This window comes from Ranitomeya imitator, chromosome 10, assembly GCF_032444005.1.
Source record: "Ranitomeya imitator isolate aRanImi1 chromosome 10, aRanImi1.pri, whole genome shotgun sequence".
NCBI lineage: Eukaryota > Metazoa > Chordata > Amphibia > Anura > Dendrobatidae > Ranitomeya > Ranitomeya imitator.
This window is the reverse complement of record NC_091291.1, coordinates 78,406,514-78,429,815: the sequence shown is the minus strand read 5'-3', so window position 1 is coordinate 78,429,815 and position 23,302 is coordinate 78,406,514. Positions and strand designations below refer to the sequence as shown.

Genomic DNA, 23,302 nt, shown 5'->3' with positions numbered 1-23,302 from the left:
GGGTAGGCCTGAGAACCTCAGGTACACAGCTGTAGCGTGGCCCAATTAATTAATCCTTTTACAGATCGAGATGGTTGACTGCCCCATTTAATACCAGTAGTAACATATATAGTTATTAGATCAATGGTCAGAACATTGTTTTGTAAGCACGCGTATTTATTGTACGTTTGTTTTCTTTTTAGGAACTATGCTCACTTCCGATGAGAGTTCTGTTGTTGCTGCTGCCCTGGTGTTTGAGGCAGCACTTCTCCAAGAGGAGAGACGTCCTAAACGAAAACGTCGCATGTGGACCCGGAGCTGGCTGCAGAAAAGATCCACATTGTCACACATGGGTCTCATAAGAGAGTTACGTGACAATAACCCTCATGATTTCCGAAACTACCTTCGGATGTCTGAGGAATCCTTCAAAATAATACTGTCTGCTGTTACGCCACTCATACAAAGGTGTGATACGCCGATGCGTGCAGCCGTGCCCGTGGATGAAAGGTTGGCGGTGACACTGCGGTTCCTGGCAACAGGAAGGTCTCTTCAGGATTTGCAGTTTTCCGCAGCTGTTTCCAGACCTTTCCTGAGCGTTGTGATTCCGGAGACATGCGAGGCCATTGTGCACAGCTTAAGGCATTATATGGAGGTACTACTATATTTTTTTGGCTGCTGTGTTATGTCGATATATTATACTAGCTATTTAACCCGTTCTACGCCCTGTTTGCGCGCATTTCTATTGGTATATGTTCTACATCCTATCATGTGCTGCTCCCATCCTGCGCCCCCATTCTGACATGTGCTGCTGTGATCCTGCGCCTCCATTCTGACATGTGCTGCTACCTTTTTGCAACTCCATTCTGATATGTGCACCCCCTCTGAGTCACCGAAGCCATCTGAAAAAATGGCTGCCTGCATACTCAGGGTTGTTGACTTTGTTATACTAATCCATACTGCGCCTCAATCACTGTAGGATGTCCACATGAGAGTGTATGTGCATAATATATTTGACCTAATTTGTACATGTTTCCTTCTCATCTTGCAGTTTCCCAAGACGGCGGATGACTGGAAGAGGATTGCTTCCGATTTTGATGAGCTGTGGCAGTTTCCAAACTGCGGTGGTGCATTAGATGGAAAGCATGTGCGCATCACGCAACCAGCCAACTCTGGATCCTTTTTTTTCAACTACAAAGGATATTTCAGTGTGATCCTCATGGCCCTTGTCAATGCGAACTATGAGTTTGTTGATGTGGATGTTGGCATGAATGGTCGAGTCTCCGACGGTGGTGTTTTGAACACACTTCTTTTGGGGAAAGCTTGAGGAACAATGAACTGCTGTTGCCACTAAATGAAGACACAAAAGCAAACCTAAATTTTGTCTTCATCGCTGATGAAGCTTTCCCTCTTCATCCACATTTGCTGAAGCCATTTGCACAGAGAACACTCACACCGGAGCGCAGAATCTTTAATTACCGGTTGTCGAGGGCCCGTCGTGTGGTTGAAAATGCCTTTGGGATTATGGCAAATCGGTTTAGAGTGTTCCACACAGCTATCAACTTGAAGCTGCCGTCTATAGACTTTGTGGTTTTGGCATGCTGTGTGCTCCATAATTTCCTGAGACGTCATGATACGAGCTCCTATTCTCCTCCTTCGTTTATTGATGCAGTGGACGCAAGAACCGGAGATATTGTGCCCGGGGAATGGCGTACACAACCGGATAATTTTACAGCTCTTCAAGCACTTGGATCTGGCAGACAGGCAGACGATGCAAGGGACTGTCGCGAAAAATACTGTCAGTACTTTAATGGTTCTGGAGCTGTACCCTGGCAGGATCGCGCCGTATAAAAAAATATTTTTTTTTGCTTTGCTGTCATATAAACCTCTCTAAATTACTTTAAATGTGATGCCTATAAAATGGTGCTGTTAACCCTTATAGCTTGGTAAACATTAAAGAAAGAATGCGAAGATTTTTTGTTTTTTTTGTAACAATTTCTTGGTTTTAAATTATTTAACAACAAAATATAACATAACCAAAAAAAAAAAAAAAATTATCTCCTTCCACGGCCCAAGAGGTGTCGCAGCGTCACGCCCTGCTGCTCTACTTGAGTCTGGAGGAGCGCTGCTGTCTGCTGCAGGAGCGCTGCTGTCCGCTCCAGGCGCAATTGTCTCGCCAGGAGCTCTCTTACGGTGGGCGGTTCTGTGGATAGAAGAGGTTGGAGAACCAACGTTGATTCCGCTGAAAATACATCTCGACCTCTGGGGCAGGACCAAATTTTGTGTGTTGTAAATTTCTATTTGGTCTGGCACCACAGGGCGATGTTAATTTTATTAAATTTCACAGTTTTAGTTGTCTATTGTGACATCCAGCAGAAAACCACTCGTATTATGTTGATACTTACGGAGAAGGGACGCCGGTTCCTCATTGCCCGAACCAGAGCTGCTAATTTCCCACCCCAGCGATCTGGCCACTGCTGCAGCACCTAAAAGGAAATAATAACAGATCAGGTTAACTATGGAACACGCCGTTGGGAAGCGCTCGCTGTTTTGGTCACTTACGTATGTTATCTTCTGGTGAGAATGCCGCCGACCCGGGGGAGGAAGAGGAGTGTCGGAAGGGAGGTGTTGAGGGTGGTGTAGGGGTGCGAGGCCGTCTGCTGTCTGGTGGAGGCGTGGTAGGCCGCTGGGTCATTACTGCGTCTGTAATGTATTCAAATATTTCCGCTACCCTCTTATGTCCCGTATGCAGTTGAAAAACTGTAATCAATGATTGTTAACTTACGTGACGTCACGGACTGTGGGCTCCCGCTGGTGGTGGATGCTGTGGTGCTGCTGGCAATGGCAGGTACCTGTTGCCGCCGCTGTCTCTCTACACATAAAGTTAACAAACGCAATCTTTAAAAAAACATGTAGAGTGCTGCAGATCAAAGCTAACAATATACTGAAACATAAAATTTATATCACACTTCACAGGGGTGCGAGGGTGCATGGTCGCAACAGATGGTGGAGGCGTGGTAGGCCGCTGGGTAATTACTGCGTCTGTAATGTCTTCAAATATTTCAGCTACCCTGTTATGTCCCGTGTGATGTTAAAAAAAATGCAATCAATGATTGTGAACTTACGTGATGTCCCGGACTGTGGGCTCCCACTGGTGTCTGAAGATGGTGTACTGGTGGCAATGGTGGGTCTCACTTGCCGCCGCTGTCTCTCTACACCTAAAGTAAAGAATCACAATGTTTACACACAAATGTTGAGTGCTCCAGATCAAAGCTTACAATATAATCAAACATAAAATAGAGATCACACTTTACAGGGGTGCGATATTCTGACATGTCTGTGGGCTCTGGTGTTCAATGGTCTTCCTGTCTTTGGAAAACGTATCATTTCATCAGTAGGCCAACCTCCTCCGATAATATTTTTGGCAAATTGAGAAACTAAAAATTACAGACATCTTAATAATTTCAAGATGGTGGTTGAGATTAGGGAACCCGACAAGTTTTCTCACGGACAACGCATATTCTGCTTGGAAAATAACTAAATTTTACAAAAACGGGGCATGTGTTTTAATGCATTTGAGGTCACGTTGGCAACCATGAGCGCAAGCCTCCCTCCCAAACCCCCCCCCCTCCTGACAGCGTGCATCTCCCAATCCCCCCATACTAGTACTTGCCTCGCCTTGCCTCCGCACGCAACTCAGCAAACATTTGTGGCGTTTTATAGCGGAGGTCAGCCCATTTTTTACGCAGCTGAAGCTGACTGCGGCAGACGCCAAACCTCCTCTCCATCATTCTGGCTATGTGGCCAAGCACTTCCCGCTTGTGGATGTGTGGGTGGGCAGGGCGGCTCTCCAGACCCTCATAATCCAGGGCATCCATCTGACCAATAAAAAAAAGGAGCTCTGGCTGCCCCAGAGGAGCAGAACGCATTCTCGCCGCCATTTTAGATGGAATGACCCTGAACAGCAACGCCCAGAGGAGGAGCTTGACTCCGCCGTCCTGCCGCCAGATCGGCATCGCAATAGCGTTGCCGTTTATGGACAGCGTCACATTTGTGACGGCTGAGCGGTACGGAATGAACGCACATAGTAAATGCCGTTCGAAGGATGGTTATATAACGCCGGAGCGTCACGTAATGTACGCTCGTGTTCTATGACGGCGTGATGACGTTACAGCGTTCCGGCGTGCCTGCGCTAGCTTGTTTTGGATCCCTGACATCCTGATAATGGCTGGCAGTCGCCGTGATCCTCCTCTGGGCATCCCAGAGCTCAAGTTCCTTATTGGAACAATGGATCGGATGCAGTACGAGACAACTGGGCTGGTGCTGCACCGCAACCAGCACAAAGAGGAAGTTGTCCGTGTGGTGTCTGAGGGCCTCAGGAAGCGGTTTGGGATAACTCGCAGTAAGGCCCAGATTGTGAAAAAATGGGGCGATCTCAAGTTTAAAAGCCCAGAGCGCCTGCAGGAGCTTCGCAAGGAGATTCGCAGAGGTCAGTACGCAGGTACCCAAAAGTATGGCACGCAGAAGGGTTAATTGGGTGATTCATGGGAATGGGGGGTACGCTGCATGGATTTTCATAGGGCTTTGGGCCAGTATGAACGTTGCAGAGCCACTATGTGTCACAGCTATGGGACAGTTTGAACGTTGCAGAGCCACTATGTGGCACAGCTATGGGACAGTTTGAACGTTGCAGAGCCACTATGTGGCACAGCTATGGGGCAGTTTGAACGTTGCAGAGCCACGTTGTGGCACAGCTATGGGGCAGTTTGAACGTTGCAGAGCCACTATGTGGCACAGCTATGGGACAGTTTGAACGTTGCAGAGCCACTATGTGGCACAGCTATGGGGCAGTTTGAACGTTGCAGAGCCACTATGTGCCACAGCTATGGGACAGTATGAACGGTGAAAAGTACTATGTGGCACAGCTCTGTGCCCTCCGGGTCAACTGTCCCAGTGCCCTCCGGGTCAACGACAACTGATACTAGTAGGTTCCCACAATAATGTGATTTGGATTTGGTTGCAGGTCCCCTCCCCCCCCCCCCGGCAGCCAGCGTTGCGATATATGCTAACAGACCGTTTTTTTTTTTCCCTTCACAGAGGCAAAGAGACAGCGCCGCCGCCACGAGGCATCCCGCGCAGCCTCTTCTGGATCTGTGCCCTCCGGGTCAACTGTCCCAGTGCCCTCCGGGTCAACGACAACTGATCCTAGTAGGTTCCCACAATAATGTGATTTGGATTTGGTTGCAGGTACCCTCCCCCCCTGCAGCCAGTGTTGTGATATATGCAAACAGACCTTTTTTTTTTTTTTTGCCTTCACAGAGGCAAAGACACAGCGCCGCCGCCACGAGGCATCCCGCACAGCCTCTTCTGGATCTGTGCCCTCCGGGTCAACTGTCCCAGTGCCCTCCGGGTCAACGACAACTGATCCTAGTAGGTTCCCACAATAATGTGATTTGGATTTGGTTGCAGGTCCCCTTCCCCCCCTCCCCCGGCAGCCAATGTTGCCATATATGCTAACAGACCTTTGTTTTTTTTTGTTTTTTTCACAGAGGCAAAGACACAGCGCCGCCGCCACGAGGCATCCCGCACAGCCTCTTCTGGATCTGTGCCCTCCGGGTCAACTGTCCCAGTGCCCTCCGGGTCAACGACAACTGATCCTAGTAGGTTCCCACAATAATGTGATTTGGATTTGGTTGCAGGTCCCCTTCCCCCCCCTCCCCCGGCAGCCAATGTTGCCATATATGCTAACAGACCTTTGTTTTTTGTTTTTTTTTTTCACAGAGGCAAAGAAACAGCGCCGCCGCCGACAGCACGAGGCATTCGACACGGACTCTGATCCCGAAGTGCCCTCCGTGCTTCAACATCCTAGTAGGTTCCCACAATAAAGTGATTTTGATTTGGTTGCAGGCCCCCTCTTTCACCCCCAACACTCCAACCCAGCCTCCCCCCCCCCCCCGCAGTCAGTATTGCCATATATGCTGACAGTTTTGTTTTTTTCCTTCACAGAAGCAAAGACACATCGGGAGACTACTGCGTTATTAATGTTATGTTTTTTGACCCACAGCTGACGTCGGTGTGAACAAGGAGGATCTGGAAGCCGGTATAGAAAGGCTTATCCACACTATGGCGCGGATTCAGGAGCTGCAGAATGTGGCAATGGGGGAGCTGCAGAAGCTTCGGGAAATGTGCCAACAGTTGATGGCGGGGCCAAAATAGAAGCCAAGTGTCTGAACATTTTTTGTTGTGTGTTGTACAGCTAAAAAAAGTTTGTTAATTTAAAAATATATATATCCCACCTATCAAGATGTTGAGAGTGAAGTTAAATGAAAAGTTTTTATTATGAACCAATTCTTAACAACATTACAATTTAAAAATCCGTAAGAAAACCAAACAAATAAAATCACAAATCGTGATACACCGAATCTTCGTTCCGAACATGAAGGTGCCTGATGGGCGAAGAAATGTGTGACGGCATTGTCGGGTATGAGTTTTGGTGTGACGGGCCAAAGTGGGACACGGGGAAATTGGGCCGTACTGGAGTTTGTGGCCAATAGGGTGGACAATATGCGGACTCTGGCCGCTCGATTGGACGGGAAGAAACCAACCGTGTGTTTTCATCCAAACTGCCATCCAATCCCTTACTAACAGCCTCAAAAATAAGACGCTCGGTTAAAGTTCGCTGCCTTGCTTCCATTGTAGAAAGTTTATCAGCGATGTACAGTCCAAAACCCTCCAAAGCAGGGCTGGTTTTGCGCGTCAACACCTTTTTGGCCATGCTCAACAGTTCATGGGAGACGTCCGAGGTGGCTTTCCGGTTCCTCGAACCCTGCCTCCATTGACTCCGTGCAGGTGCAGCCTCCACTATTTCACTTGTGGAGCAGTCCTGTGCATTGTCTTGTGCACTGTCCTGTCCACTGTCCTGTGCACTCTCCTCCTAGGGAGAAAATAAAAAAGGAAATTATTAAAATCAAAAGAGAAACGAGGTACACCAGCCTAACCGCATAAAAAATATATATTCGTATACATGTGAAAAGTAGCTATATATAGATGGTATGGGTTAAGAATGTCGCCATTTAATACTTTTCTGCGACAGGGTTATGGTCTGTACATAAAAAAGATAAAACTTCGAATTCATGGTATAATCAGATGGAGAAAAAGCTGAAAAATAATATCGAATTATAGGCCACATTGGTGAAACAGTGCTGCAAAGATGTACTTACTGGTTGCCCTTGTGAGTCCAGCTCGACGTGGTTCAGAGGTACTGTCGGTTCCACGGGTGCCAACAACCGCAAACAAGTTGATGACCGTGGCACCTCTTGGTCCCGAAGAAAATTCAGGTAATCAAAATACCATAGCTTCGGGACATAAACCTCTTCTGTTGAAGAGCCAGACTTGGAACTGTGAAGGACCTTATTGAGCTCCTTCCTCCAGACCGTGCGCAGCGCCTGAATTTTCTTCTTTACTACAGTTTCTGTGGCTTGCTCTTCCGGTGCATGGAGATTGTATAATTCGATGAGCTTGGAATATCCTGCCTTACGCTTTTCCCTGTTAGAATACTCAGGCGATTTTATTTTCCAAAGGCATGGGAAAGACTGGTAGATCTCCAGGAACTCGCGTATAAATTCTACACGATTTGACATCTGTAAAAATAACAACAAATAAAGTTAGGCGTTTGACAAATAGTACATTAAAACAGCAACAGCGAAAGGTGGACAAAAAATAAAAAAAACCTCACAGTGGTGCAAACGCCACTTTGAAAAAAGCATTCATTTTCCCATATGCCACGCCCTATGCCACCACCCGCTTCACTACAGCAGTCACACAAAGCACTCATGCCGACCATACATTGTTCCATCTGCCACGCCCTAGGCCACCATAACCCACAACAGCGAACCACCACATACATACAAGCAGCTGCACAAAGCGCTCTTGCTGACCACACATTGTTCCATTAGCCATGCTCTAGCCCACCATAACCCACAACAGCGAACCACCACATACATACAAGCAGCAGCACAAAGCGCTCATGCTGACCAAGCATTTTTCCATTTGCCATGCTCTAGCCCACCAGTCACAACAGCGTACCACGAAGTGCTCCCGTCGACCATACAGTGTACCATCTGCCACGCTGTAGCCCTCCAGTCACAACAGCGTACCATCCGCTTCGCTTCAGCGGCGGAACGAAGTGCTCCTGCCGACCATACAGCGTACCATCTGTCACGCTGTAGCCCTCCAGTCACAACAGCGTACCATCCGCTACGCTTCAGCGGCAAAACGAAGCACTCATGCTGACCATACAGCGTTACATCCACCACGCCCAAGCGGTTTACATACCTCGAAGCTGCGGTGCAAAGCGTGGTATATTCTGAGAAGTACAAAAATCCGATGTCCAGGTCCACCAAGTGTCCAAGTACGAAGTGAAGAAAGGAAATTTTGAACGCAGTGAGGTGGCATTGGGAACAATAGCGCTCAGGTGACAAATTTTCCAACCAATTGTGTGCACAGAACCTTTGGCCTATCAGCACACTAGCTAGCAGCACAACACGCCCCTAGTGAACAACGTCACGCATAGATTATGCAAAATTTGATCTGAATCGTCTTGTGTGACACGACCGTACGACTGTCCTATACGATTTCTTCATCGCAAATACGTCATGAAATTATCGCTCCAGCGCCGTGCATCGTGAAGTGTGACCGCAGTCTACGATGTTGGAGCGATAATTAAGCGACGATGTAACGTCACAAATCGTGCCGTCGTAGCGATCTAAATTGCACTGTGTGACGGGACCCTTAGTCGGTGCGGAGGGTCTTTTTGCGCCCTCTGCGTGGTTGTTTGTAGGTTTTTGTGCTGACCGCAAAGCTATCTTTCCTATCCTCGGTCTATTCAGTAAGTCGGGCCTCACTTTGCTAAAATCTATTTCATCTCTGTGTTTGTATTTTCATCTTTACTCACAGTCATTATATGTGGGGGGCTGCCTTTTCCTTTGGGGAATTTCTCTGAGGCAAGGTAGGCTTATTTTTCTATCTTCAGGGCAAGCTAGTTTCTCAGGCTGTGCCGAGGCGCCTAGGTCTGGTCAGGAGCGCTCCACGGCTACTTCTAGTGTGGTGTGATAGGATTAGGGATTGCGGTCAGCAGAGTTCCCACGTCTCAGAGCTTGTCGTATGTTATTAGTAACTTTCAGGTCATTTTGTGTGCTCTTAACCACCAGGTCCATTGTGGTTCTAAATCACCAGTTCATAACAGGCTAGGGTTGGAATTAGGGTTAGAATTAGGCTATGTGCACACGGTGCGGATTTGGCTGCGGATCCGCAGCGGATTGGTCACTACGGATTCATAGCAATTTTCCATCACGTTTACAGTACCACGTAAAACTATGGAAAACCAAATCCTCTGTGCCCATGGTGCGGAAAATACAGCGCGGAAACACTGCGTTGTATTTTCCGCAGCATGTCAATTCTTTGTGCGGATTCCGCAGCGTTTTACACCTGCTCCATAATAGGAATCCGCAGGTGAAATCCACACAAAAAACACTGGAAATCCGCAGGTAAAGCGCAGTGCGTTTTACCTGCAGATTTTTCAAAAATGATGCGGAAAAATCCGCACACAAATCCGCAACGTGGGCACATAGCCTTAGGGTTAGGGCTGGAATTAGAGTTGGAATTGGGGTTAAGACTAGGGTTAGGGGTGTGTTTGGGTTAGGGTTGTGGTTAGGGTTGGGATAAGGGTTAGGGGTGTGTTGGGGTTAGTGTTAGAGTTAGCATTGAGGGGTTTCCACTGTTTAGGCACATCAGGGGGTCTCCAAATGCAACATGGCGCCACCATTGATTCCAGCCAATCTTGCGTTGAAAAAGTCAAATGATGCTCTCTCCCTTCTGAGCCCAGACGTGTGCCCAAACAGTGGTCTACCCCCACATATGGGGTGTCAGCGTACTCAGGAGAAACTGGACAACAACTCTTGGGGTCAAATTTCTCCTGTTACCCATGGGAAAATAAAAAATTGCTGGCTAAAAATCATTTTTGAGGAAAGAAAAATTATTTTTTATTTTCACGGCTCTGCGTTATAAACTTCTGTGAAGCACTTGGGGGTTCAAAGTGCTCACCACACATCTAGATAAGTTCTTTTGGGGGTCTAGTTTCCAAAATGGGGTCACTTGTGGGGAGTTTCTACTGTTTAGGCACATCAGGGGCTCTGCAATTGCAACGTGACGCCCGCAGAGCATTCCATCAAAGTCTGCATTTCAAAACGTCACTACTTCACCTCTGAGCCCCGGCATGTGCCCGAACAGTGGTTTACCCCCACATATGGGGTATCAGCGTACTCAGGAGAAACTGGACAACAACTATTGGGGTCAAATTTCTCCTGTTACCCTTGGGAAAATAAAAAATTACGGGCTAAAAAAATCATTTTTGAGAAAAGAAAAATTATTTTTTATTTTCATGCCTCTGCGTTATAAACTTCTTTGAAGCACTTGGGGGTTCAAAGTGCTCACCACACATCTAGATAAGTTCCTTGGGGCGTCTAGTTTCCAAAATGGGGTCACTTGTGGGGGAGCTCCAATGTTTAGGCACACGGGGGCTCTCCAAAAGCGACATGGTGTCCACTAAAGATTGGAGCCAATTTTTCATTAAAAAAGTCAAATGGCGCTCCTTCCCTTCCAAGCCCTGCCGTGCGCCCAAACAGTGGTTTACCCCCACATATGAGGTATCCGCGTACTCAGGACAAATTGGACAACAACTTTCGTCATCCAGTTTCTCCTTTTACCCTTGGGAAAATAAAAAAATTGTTGCTAAAAGATCATTTTTGTGACTAAAAAGTTAAATGTTCATTTTTTCCTTCAATGTTGCTTCTGCTGCTGTGAAGCACCTGAAGGGTTAATAAACTTCTTGAATGTGGTTTTGAGCATCTTGAGGGGTGCAGTTTTTAGAATGGTGTTACTTTTGGATATTTTCAGCCATATAGAACCCTCAAACTGACTTCCAATGTGAGGTGGTCACAAAAAAAATGGTTTTGTAAATTTTGTTGTAAAAATGAGAAATCACTGGCCAAATTTTAACCCTTATAACTTCCTAGCAAAAACAAATTTTGTTTCCAAAATTGTGCTGATGTAAAGTATACATGTGGGAAATGTTATTTATTAACTATTTTGTGTCACATAACTTTCTGGTTTAACAGAATAAAAATTCAAAATGTGAAAATTGCAAAATTTTCAAAATTGTCGCCAAATTTCCGTTTTTTGCATAAGTAAACGCAGAAATTATCGACCTAAATTTACCACTAACATGAAGCCCAATATGTCACGAAAAAACAGTCTCAGAATCGCTAGGATCCGTTGAAGCGTTCCTGAGTTATTACCTCATAAAGGGACACTGGTCAGAATTGCAAAAAATGGCCAGGTCATTAATGTCAAAATAGGCTGGGTCATGAAGGGGTTAAGGAAATTTTTAAAATTTATTTTTTTAGGGACCTATTCATGTTTGAAGTGACTTTAGGGGTCCCATATATTGGGAAACCCCCTAAAGTGATACCATTTTAAAAACAGCACCCCCTGACATATTGAAAATTGCTGTCAGGTAGTTTATTAACCCTTCAGGTGATTTTTCAGGAATTAATGCAAATTGGCATGACAGAAATGAAAATGTGCATTTTTACCACCTAAATGTCGCTAACTTTTGAACAGGTTACAACAGCCGTCAGACTCTAAGGCCGCTATTTGGCCATGAATTGCGATCGCAAACATCAGGACCACAAAATCATGATCTGAGGGCACCAGTTTGGATAAAGAGGGAGCCCCCACACTCTGTTAACCATTTCTAATGATGTAGTCACTATTGACAGCAGCATCTAAGGGGTTAAACAGATTTGGACGGTGCAAACACCGATCGTGGCTGATACAGCAAGTTGTCAGCTACAGTGTACAGCCGACAGCTGCTGGATTGTCACCTGTATGGGGAGGCTATTCTCTTATATCATTAGACACAACCACAGAAGTACCAACCACTGTTAAATCAGTGATCACAAAATCAACAATATAAGAATAATATATGCCATATGCCAGTGATTTAGTGCTCTGTGGAGAAAGGTTGTGGAAAAACCACTATATATGAGATAGAACAAACACAGCCAATATATAGACGCACCCAGAGGAAGTGACCACGACAAGGATATGAAAAAATGCCTTTATTATATCTGATTGGCAAGTAAAATAATATAACAATTTGTGCGCATAACAAAACGAGAAATATAGTTACATAATTGATTAAAATTTAAAGGGAACCTGTCACCCCGTTTTTTGAGATTGAGATATAAATACTGTTAAATAGGGCCTGCGCTGTGTGTTACTATAGTGTATGTAGTGTACCCCGAATCCCCACCTATGCTGAGAAATACATTACCAAAGTCGCCGTTTTCGCCTGTCAATCAGGCTGGTCAGGTTGGGTGGGCGTGGTGACATCGCTCTTTTCTTCCCCAGCTTTCCGTTGGTGGCGTAGTGGTGTGCGCATGTCCAGAGTTCCGAATCCCCTGCGCGCACGTGAAGCAAAAGCGCGCGTTCTGCGCTATTGCCCCTGTCATCGGTGGGGGCGGCCATCTTCCTGGGGCCTCGCGTGCGCAGATCGAGTGCTCTGCTGCACGGGGCTTCAGGAAAATGGCCGCGGGATGCCGCGCGTGCGCATTAGAGATCGCGGCGGCCATTTTCCCAAAGCCGAGATGCACTTCACGTGCTTCACGTGCGCGCAGGGGATTCGGAACTCTGGACATGCGCACACCACTAGGCCACCAACGGAAAGCTGGGGAAGAAAAGAGCGATGTCACCACGCCCACCCGACCAGCCTGATTGACAGGCGAAAACGGCGACTTTGGTAATGTATTTCTCAGCATAGGTGGGGAATCGGGGTACACTACATACACTATAGTAACACACAGCGCAGGCCCTATTTAACAGTATTTATATCTCAATCTCAAAAAACGGGGTGACAGGTTCCCTTTAAAAAGAAAATAAAGACTGACCCAATTATATATATAGATTCAAAATCTAGGTTAGTGCAGCCCCAAGAAAAATAAAAACTATATAACAATAGAAATTCAAAAAAACTTGGCAATATTTATCATCTAGATGGTAAAGATGTGCAATTTGCAATATGTAAAGTGCGGGGTATCAGGTATTAAAGGCCACTATTATATATCGACCTCATATAGTGTAGGTCGTGATATGCCTCACAATATGCCTCAATCTATGGTGTAAGTAATATATAAGGTAAAAAATAAAGTGCAAAGTGACAAAAGGCAGGGAAATGCTAGTGTATATAAGCCTAAAAACATGTAACACCTATAAAAATGTGCAAAACAATTAGATATATAATGAGCCAATATAAAGTGCAATAAGTGCAAAATGCCAAATACTACGAACTGGTGTAAAATAACTAGTTTCTAAAACCAATACTGTGCAAAATATGGCAAAATTGAAAGCTTCCAATATATATGTAAAGAAGCCTAGATCTAGTGCCAATACCTCAAGGCTAGATATGCAATAGTGAAAAAAACCAATACTGTGCAAATATAGCAAAAGTGAAGGCTACCAATATGTATGTAGAAAAGCCTAGATCTAATGCCGATACCTCAAAGCCAAATTCCACATATACTGTGCAAATATCGCAAAAGTAGAAGCTGTCAATATATATGAAAAAGAGCCAAGATCTGATGCCAATACCGCAACACCTGATGTCCACAAGTGCCTTCATTGTGCAGTGCAATACAATGTGTAGTGTGCTCCACAGAAGATGCAACAGGAGTCCCGCAGCAAAGTAGGCAAAAAGGTGCACGGTATAAGACAGCAAGGGGTATGCACACAATATACCTTAATGAGAGGGTCAGCCAGGTCCCGTGATGCGCACCCCGACGCGCGTTTCGGATCTAAGTCCTTCGTCAGGGGGTCACTTCCTCTGGGGGCGTCTATATATTGGCTGTGTTTGTTCTATCTCTTATATCGCAGGTCAGTTAAAAGACGTATCGGTGGTCACTAAGGGGTTAAGAACATCCTAAATAGGCACTGTAAGCGGTTTATACCTTGTGGGATTAAAAGGACAAGAAATAGGAAAAACCCAGTGTGGCTAAGCAAAGAAGTAAGTGCATTATAAGAGGTCCGGATACAAATGATGAGAGCATTATACTGCCTCTGTACAAATCCCTGGTTAGAACGCACATGGAGTACTGTGTACAGTTTTGGGCACTGGTGCTCAGAAAGGATATAATGGAAGTAGAGCGAGTACAAAGGAGGGCAACAAAATTAATAAAGGGGATGGGGGAACTACAATACCCAGTGACATTAGCAAAATTAGGATTATTTAGTCTAGAAAAAAGAGGACTGAGGGGCGATCTAATAACCATGTATAAGTATATAAGGGGAATATACAAATATCTCTCCGACGATCTGTTTATACCAAGGAAGGTGACAGTCACTTGGGGGCATTCTCTGCTTCTGGAGGAGGGAAGGTTTTTCCACCAACATAGAAGAGGATTCTTTACTGTTAGGGCAGTGAGAATCTGGAATTCCTTGCCTGAGGAGGTCGTGATGGCAAACTCAGTCAAGGGGTTCAAGAGAGGCCTGGATGTCTTCCTGGAGTGTAACAATATTGTATCTTACAGTTATTAGGTCCTTTAGAAGAATGTAGATCTGGGGAATTATTCTGAAGGAATATAGGCTGAACTGGATGGACAAATGTCTTTTTTCGGCCTTGCTAACTATGTTACTATGAAAATCCCCGCAAAACCGTAAATCAAACTTCTGTGAAATCAAACTGTCCACTTAGGAAGCAACACTGACAATCAATTTCACATGCTGTTGTGCAAATAGAATAGACAACAGATGGAAATTATTGGCAATTAACAAGACACACTCAATAAAGGAGTGGTTCTGCAGGTGGGGAACACAGATCCCATCTCAGTACCAATGCTTTATGGCTGATGTTTTGGTCACTTTTGAATGTTGGTTGTGCTTTCACAGTCGTGGTAGCATGAGACGGACTCTACAACCCACACAAGTGGATCAGGTAGTGCAGCTCATCCAGGATGGCACATCAATGCGAGCATGTGGCAAGGTTTGCTGTGTCTGTCAGCGTAGTGTCCAGAGGCTGGAGGGGCTACCAGGAGACAGGCCAGTACACCAGGAGATGTAAAGAGGGCTATAGGAGGGCAACAACCCAGCAGCAGGACCGCTACCTCAGCCTTTTTGCAAGGAGGAACAGGAGGAGCACTGTCAGAGCCCTGCAAAATGACCTCCATCAGGCCACAAATGTGCATGTGTCTGCACAAACTGTTAGAAACTGACTCCATGAGGATGGTCTGAGTGCCCGACGTCCACAGATGGGGGTTGTGCTCACAGCCAAACACCATGCAGGACGCTTGGCATTTGCTTCAGAACACCAGGATTGGCAAATTCGCCACTGGTGCCCTGTGCTCTTCACAGATGAAAGCAGGTTCACATTGAGCACATGTGACAGAGATCCCTCAGGAGACCATCCGCCGCCTCATCAGGAGCATGCCCAGGCGTTGTAGGGAGGTCATGCAGGCACGTGGAGGCTACACACACTACTGAGCATCATTTCCTTGTCTTGAGGCATTTCCACTAAAGTTGGATCAGCCTGTAACTTCATTTTCCACTTTGATTTTGAGCATCATTCCAACACCAGACATCCATGGGATATTAGTTGTGATTTACATTGATCATTTTTAGGTTTTATTGTTCTCAACACATTCCACTATGTAATGAATAAAGATTTACAACTGGAATATTTCATTCAGTGATATTTAGGATGTGGGATTTTAGTGTTCCCTTTATTTTTTTGATAAGTGTATATAACAGTGTGAAAAACATTCCTGTCTGACCTGTGATGTCTACGCCATTATAACCTTGAGAAATTCTATAAAAAGTATTAAATATGCTGGATGTGGGGACTAAAATGAAGTTTGTATGAGTAGCTCCAGTAATCACCTCTGTTGTAGTCATTTCAGTGCTGAGCTGTCTACATCAGAGCTCCAGCAACTCTGATCTAGTGTTCTCGCACTGAACTGTCTACAGCGGAGTTGTTAAAATGAGGTCCTCAAAAATTGGCTACGATATCCCCAGTGCAATATAATTCTAGTATTAAGGTGCCAGTAATGGGGAATCTCCACATCCCTCCACCTGCAGAGCCGCACTCCACATATACGGCTGTTCTGTGAGCACAGGACCTGTGTTGAGGTCACAGGAGGGGAGGAGTCAGGAGTCACATGATCACGGCCCTCAATGTATGCAGGACTCTGTGGTGCTGGTTGTTATGGTGGTGGATGAGCAGAGCCACACATGTACGAGGTGTACGGAGCAGAGCCATGCATGTACGAGGTGTACGGAGCAGAGCCATGCATGTACGAGGTGTACGGAGCAGAGCCATGCATGTACGAGGTGTACGGAGCAGAGCCACACATGTACGAGGTGTACGGAGCAGAGCCATGCATGTACGAGGTGTACGGAGCAGAGCCATGCATGTACGAGGTGTACGGAGTGGAGCTGCACATGTACGAGGTGTATGGAGAGGAGCCGTGACTATAATCAGCCTTTGGGAGTAAATTGCTTTCTTACCTTGTCCTTAGAGGGTCTTATAGTTCGATACACATCAAGAGGCGTGATGAGTGGAAAAGCATTAAGTTACGTACCGTATTTTTCGGAAGCCCATGACCGCACCACGAGAAAGGGGATCCGCCCTTTAGGAACAGGAAACCTACAGATACAAAAGGGCGACACCTCTTCTACGCATCAGTTGGATTACAGAGCTTGAGAGGACCTCCATGGTTAATGGCACATAAATTATAAAAAAAGAAGAGAATGTCCTGCTTCACTGAATCCGTGAAAAAAAGTTTTCTTTATTCACAAACTTACCAAACATGGAGGTTACAAACTTCAGCACAAACCATATGGGTAAGAATCTCAACGCGTTTCTTGAGACTAAGCTCCTTTAATCAGGATTGGTCATGATTAAGGGAGCTTAGTCTCCAGAAACGCGTTGAGATTCTTACCCATATGGTTTGTGCTGAAGTCTGTATCCTCTATGCTTAAAGTTTGTGAATAAAGAAAACTCTTTTTTACGGATTCAGTGAAGCTGGAAATTCTCTTCTTTTTTGGACTTTATACGCCTGGACACAGCGGGTCCGTGCTCCTGAAGTTTGGTTTATGCATCACGGGTGAGCTGGCTTATATTTCTTCTTTCCACATAAATTATACACAACTTTAACAATTCACCCATGTGGAAACTTATAAGAGGAAGAAGTGCGCACCCATATGTCAAGGGAGGGAACTAAGGGTGCTCTCATGGGCTTTCGAAAAATACCATTACCGGTACGTAACTTAATGCTTTATTCGGACTCCCATGACAGCACCACGAGAGAATTACAGAGATGTAAAAACTATCTTAGGGAGGGACTACAGCATGCAACACCCTTAACCTGAAGGTGAGATCTGAGGAAGCACCCATGTCCAGTCTATAATGGTTAAAGAAGGTGGAAGGGGATGACCACGTAGCCGCCTCACATATCTGGTCGATGGAAACTCCAGATCTTTCTGCCCTCAAAGATGTCATGGCTCGAGTGGAATACGCCATTAAATTCTGTGGAGCCGGACCGCCACCTGCTGTGTAAGCTAGAGAGACAGCCTCCCTAATCCAACTTGCTAACGTACACTTTGAAACTCTATGACCCTTCCTAGAGCCCTGGAAGGATATAAATAGGGCTTGTCCTTTTTTCCAGGGATTAGTGACAGAGAGGTACTCTAGCAGGCATCTTCTAACATCTAATGTGTGAAGCTTCTCCTCCTGGTTAGTAGGGTTAGGGAGGAAGGAGGGAAGGACTATCTTGTGACCTGTGGAAGTCTGAGGCAACATTGGGCAAGTATATTTCAGAAAAAGGAGGAGGGGGGAGAGGGAAGGGTTGAAGCTTGACGCGTCGAGACATACATCTATGAGCCGTTGCAAATGAATGTAACTGGTGGGTGCCGTACCTGCTGGTGATTTTTAGCTGAAGTAGAAGAAAAGAGAAGTGGAAATATCCAGCACGTCCATCCAGTGTAGGTAAAATAACCAAAATGTATTGGAACATTTTAAAAAACAATTTTAACAAAAGAGAGAAAGACCCTCTTTGCTGACGCGTTTCTGCCGCACCACGGCGCCCTTAGTCATAGGAACTAATACAACATGGATAAACAGGTTTATATATAACAGGGAACCAATCACAGACATAGCAATCAATTACATTGAAAAAAAGCTGCAGCTAAACACACATAACAGAACTTTATCTTATTTTTCTCCAAATATACTGAGATTACATAAATATATATTTTAAATTGCCACCAGATCTGTTTGTCAGTTCAATATATATAAAAAAGATCGTTCTTATAATTCATACCGTGTGGATATTTGGTGTCTAAAGTCAGAATCCAAAAAGCTTCCCGCAGAGCCAATTGCTTTCTCCAATCTCCACCTCTAGGTGACTGACTAACCCTTTCAATACCAAAAAAAGAAAAAACTGATAGGTCACCTTTGTGCACAGAAATAAAATGTTTTGTAGCCCCAGAATAGCTAAGATTGTTATTTTGTATATTCACTATATGTTCCGAAATTCTTTTTTTTATTTTCCTTGTAGTGTAACCTATATAGCAAATATTGCAAGCCTTACATTTTATGCAGTATATAACATGATCAGAGTGACAGTTGATAAATGACTTTATATTATAGGTAACATTATGATTTGAGGAAAAAGAAGTTGAAGTATAATCTGCGTATAAGGGGGATTCTAGAGAGTGCCTGAATATCACTTATTCTACATGCTGATGTTATGGCTTCCAAAAAAGGCCACCTTGAGGGATAGAACCTTAATTGAGGCAGATACCTTGGGTTCAAACGGAGCCTCCGTCATAGCCATAAGGACTAAGTTCAAGTCCCAAGGTACGCACCTTACCTTGTACATGTATATGGGCCTAGATCTGCCTGCTGCTTTAATGAATCAGGAGACCCAGTAATTATTTGCAATATCACAGATAAATAAGGTACCAAGGGCCAAAATTTGCACTTTAAGGGTACTAGTTTAAGACCTAATTCCAGACCCCTCTGAAGAAATTCTAGAATCTGTCCTATAGGTACCCCCTCCTCAGCTTTAAAGTCAGAAGTGGCTAGAAATTGTTTCCAGGTTCTAGGATAAATTTTGGTTGTAATTAACTTCCTACTCTTTAGCAGGGTGGTTATTAGATTTGGGGAGAATCTTTTATCCCTTAATATTGCCCTTTCAAACTCCACGCCGTCAAGTGGAGTCCTGCTACTCGTGGATGGTTGACTGGACCCTGGGAGAGAAGATCCGGAAGATCTGAAAGTATCCAAGGATCGTAGACTGACAATCCTTAGCCACGAGAACCAAGCCCTTCTGGGCCAGAAGGGAGAAATTAGTATAATCCTTGCCCTGTCTTCTCTGATTTTCCTCACTACCATAGGCAACAGGGATAACAGAGGGAATGCGTGGGCCAGGTTGAAGTCCCACTTCCTCAGGAGGTTTTTTCCCCTGGATTCAGAGAACAAAACTGTCTGTTTCTCCTGGTGGCAAAAAGGTCTATATCTGGCTGACCCCACATGCGGACAATCTGGTTGAAGATAGCCCCATTTAGAGACCATTCTCCCTGCCTTAGTATGTTGCGGCTTAAAAAGTCCGCTTTTTCATTGTCCTTTCCTCTTATGTGTAATGCTGTCAAAGACAGAAAATGCCTTTCCGCTAACTGGAAAAGACGTTCTGTTACTTCCATTAGGGCCTCGGATCGGGTCCCACCTTGGTGGTTGATGTAGGCTACCGCCACCTGGTTGTCCGAGAGGATTCTGACATGGTGACCCTGTAGGTACAAAAGGAGTTTTTTAACTGACAGCTCTACCGCCAATAGTTCCTTCAGGTTAGATGAGCTTTCTACCTGACCCTGTCTACAGTGATCCCACTGACCTTGGACTACAATATCCCCCATATGGGCCCCCCACCCTGAAGGACTGGCATCCGTGGTTATTATGTGCGATATGTGATTCTCCCAGAGAACCCCTGAGGCCAAGTTATCCTTGTTAACCCACCATCTTAGGGAACTTATGGTTAATGGACCCAATGTCATTCTTCCTTGCAGGAACCCCCCAAGGGTTCGATTATTAAGTAAGATATCCCTCTGAAGGGCCCTTGTGTGAAAATGAGCCCACTTAACGGCCAGGATACAGGATGCTAGGGAACCCAATAGGGACATGGCTTGCCGGAGGGTCATAGAGGGCCTATTTACTGCCCGCAAAACCTGGTGACAAAGGTGAATAATTTTGTCCGGTGGCAGATTCAGAAAGCCAAGAATGTTAACACGAGACCGAGGAATTACTGAACCTTCAAGGGATGTAAACGGGATTTTTCAGAGCTTATTAGCCAACCTAATTGTTCTAGAATGGACCTAGACCTTGCTTCTTGTGAAAGGCAATGATCAGCTGAACTGCCTATAATTAAGAAGTCGTCTAAATAGGAGACAATCAAGATGTCTGACTCCCAAAGGTGGGCCATGACTTCGGCAATTAATTTCGTGAAGACTGGTGTAGCGACTGACAGGCCAAAGGGGAGGGTTCTGAACTTGAAATGACGGACTGAGGCACCTATGGATACTGCCACCCTCAGGAAACGCTGATAGTCTGCATGAATAGGCACATGATAATCCGCATCTTTTCAATCTAAAACCACCATGAAACAGTTTTGAAATATAATTTTTATTGCCGAGCCAATTGTTTCCATTTTAAAGGGGTGAGTGATCAGAAATTTATTGAGGGACCGGAGATTGATGATGGTTCTGTTATACCCTTCTTGGAATCTGGAACCTCCACTATGACCTTTTTCTGACAGTTTGACGACTTTCGCCTCCAGGGCAGACTGCTCTAGGTGGGACGAGCAGAAGGGAGTTAAGGTACCATCACACTAGACGATATCGCTAGCGATCCGTGACGTTGCAGCGTCCTCGCTAGCGATATCGTCCAGTGTGACAGGCAGCAGCGATCAGGCCCCTGCTGTGCTGTCGCTGGTCGGGGAAGAAAGTCCAGAACTTTATTTGGTCGCTGGACTCCCCGCAGACATCGCTGAATCGGCGTGTGTGACACCGATTCAGCGATGTCTTCACTGGTAACCAGGGTAAACATCGGGTAACTAAGCGCAGGGCCGCGCTTAGTAACCCGATGTTTACCCTGGTTACCATCTTAAAAGTAAAAAAAACAAACAGTACATACTTACCTACAGCCGTCTGTCCTCCAGCGCTGTGCTCTGCTCTCCTCCTGTACTGGCTGTGAGCGTCGGTCAGCCGGAAAGCAGAGCGGTGACGTCACAGCTCTGCTTTCTGGCCGCTGTGCTCACACAGACAGTACAGGAGGAGTGCAGAGCACAGCGCTGGAGGACAGACGGCTGTAGGTAAGTATGTACTGTTTGTTTTTTTTACTTTTAGGATGGTAACCAGGGTAAACATTGGGTTACTAAGCGCGGCCCTGCGCTTAGTTACCCGATGTTTACCCTGGTTACCGGCATCGTTGGTCGCTGGAGAGCGGTCTGTGTGACAGCTCTCCAGCGACCAAACAGCGACGCTGCAGCGATCCGGATCGTTGTCGGTATCGCTGCAGCGTCGCTAAGTGTGACGGTACCTTTAGCTTGAACTTATTCCCTGGAACTGAAAGGAATTCAAGTTTGAGTCCTGAAGATATCACGCCCTGCACCCAGACGCGGTTGGTGATTCATGACCAGGCTGGATAGAAGGCCAATAATCTACCCCCTACAGGGACCGCTAGTCATTGAGATGTATTTTTGCATCCCTGTGAAGAGCGTCTGAACATGAAGCCTGTACCTCTCTTCTTCCTGTCATCCCACTTGGAACTGTCCCTTGTAGGTCTTCCCTGACCAAACTTTCTCCTGCTGAAGGGACGTCGGTAAAAAGAGGATGAGAAGTTGGGGAATCTCTATTTCTCATCTCCTGCCTTATCCAGCAGCTCATCCAAGACCGGGCCAAAAAGTATTCCCCTTCACATGGAATAGCACAAAGCTTAGATCTTGCATGGCCAGCACTTTAACCACAGAGCTCTGCGGGCCGCGTTGGAAAGACCCGCTGCTCTCACCACCATCTTGACCGAATCTACTGAGGCATCTGACAGGGAAGGCCGCGGCCCCTTGAATTACTGGAAGGGCTCCCAGAATCGTTTCTCGAGGTGCTCCTCTTTTACCTGAGACTCGAGTTGGCTCAACCAGACAATCATTGATCTGGCTGTGCAAGTGGATGCCACCGCTGGTCTTAGGGATCCAGCCCGTCATCTCCCATGTCCCTTTAAGGAAGATGTCCGCCTTTCTATCTAGGGGATCTTTCAGGGTCCCCATGTCTTCAAAAGGAAGGGTGCGGACATGGGCTTCCGAAAAATAGTTACCGGTACGTAACGGAAGGGATGATTTTTTTGATGCTTTAGCTACTGCTGCATCAGACTTAGGAGCTTTATCCCAAGTTTTAACGCCTGGGTCATCAAAGGGGTATCTCCGCATCCATGCGGTTCAACAATGATTCATACAATTTATTAATGAAGTCATCAGTAGGGTTGAACGACTTTTCTTTTTATAGGATCGGGTCGGATTTCACGAAACCCGACTTTTTCAAAAGTCGGGTCGAGTGAAATCGGCCGATCCTATAGAAAAGTCGGGGTCGGCCAAAACACGAAACCCAATGTAGTGCATTGGGTTTCTAATGGTTCCCAGGGTCTGAAGGAGAGGAAACTCTCCTTCAGGCCCTGGGATCCATATTTAAGTGTAAAATAAAGAATCAAAATAAAAAATATTGTCACCCTCGGACGCGCCCTGGTTCTTACCGGCAGCCTTCCTTCCTAAGAATGAGCGCCTGAAGGACCTTCGATGACGTCGCGGCTTGTGATTGGTCGCGTGAGCGGTCACATGGGCGTCAGGTGACCAATCACAAGCCGCAACATCATCTAAGGTCCTTCAGGCGCTGATTCTTAGGAAGGATGGCTGCGGGTTAGAACCAGGGTGCCTCCGAGGGTGAGTATATACCTATTAGGAATATACTCACCCTCGGACGCGCCCTCGGACGCATCCTTCCTAAGAATTAGCGCCTGAAGGACCTTAGATGATGTCGCGGCTTGTGATTGGCCGCGTGACCGCCCATGTGACCGCTCACGCGACCAATCACAAGCCGCAACGTCATCGAAGGCCTTTCAGGAGCTCATTCTTAGGAAGGAAGGCTGCCGGTGAGAACCAGGGCGCGTCCGAGGGTG

General features: G+C 46.0%; 1 protein-coding gene and 2 long non-coding RNA genes across 3 annotated transcripts; 1 reads left to right on the top strand and 2 right to left on the bottom strand.

Annotated features, from left to right (window-relative positions):
- Positions 1 to 2,032: 2,032 nt before the first annotated feature.
- LOC138651807 (uncharacterized) lies at positions 2,033 to 3,212 on the bottom strand. Its single transcript, XR_011315538.1, has 4 exons — positions 3,102 to 3,212; positions 2,762 to 2,848; positions 2,382 to 2,679; positions 2,033 to 2,179 (listed from the first exon to the last, which is right to left on the bottom strand). It is a non-coding gene; the product is annotated as an uncharacterized lncRNA (long non-coding RNA).
- A 2,313-nt stretch (positions 3,213 to 5,525) lies between these two features.
- On the top strand, positions 5,526 to 6,105 carry LOC138651809 (uncharacterized). The gene is made up of 3 exons (XR_011315540.1): positions 5,526 to 5,636; positions 5,758 to 5,844; positions 6,041 to 6,105. It is a non-coding gene; the product is annotated as an uncharacterized lncRNA (long non-coding RNA).
- Positions 6,106 to 6,376: 271 nt separating this feature from the next.
- On the bottom strand, positions 6,377 to 22,559 carry LOC138652207 (uncharacterized). Its single transcript, XM_069742975.1, has 5 exons — positions 22,250 to 22,559; positions 19,222 to 19,335; positions 18,001 to 18,017; positions 7,197 to 7,616; positions 6,377 to 6,910 (listed from the first exon to the last, which is right to left on the bottom strand). Exons 1-5 carry the CDS (start codon positions 22,557 to 22,559, stop codon positions 6,377 to 6,379), a joined length of 1,395 nt encoding a protein of 464 aa, XP_069599076.1.
- Between the last annotated feature and the right edge of the window lie 743 nt (positions 22,560 to 23,302).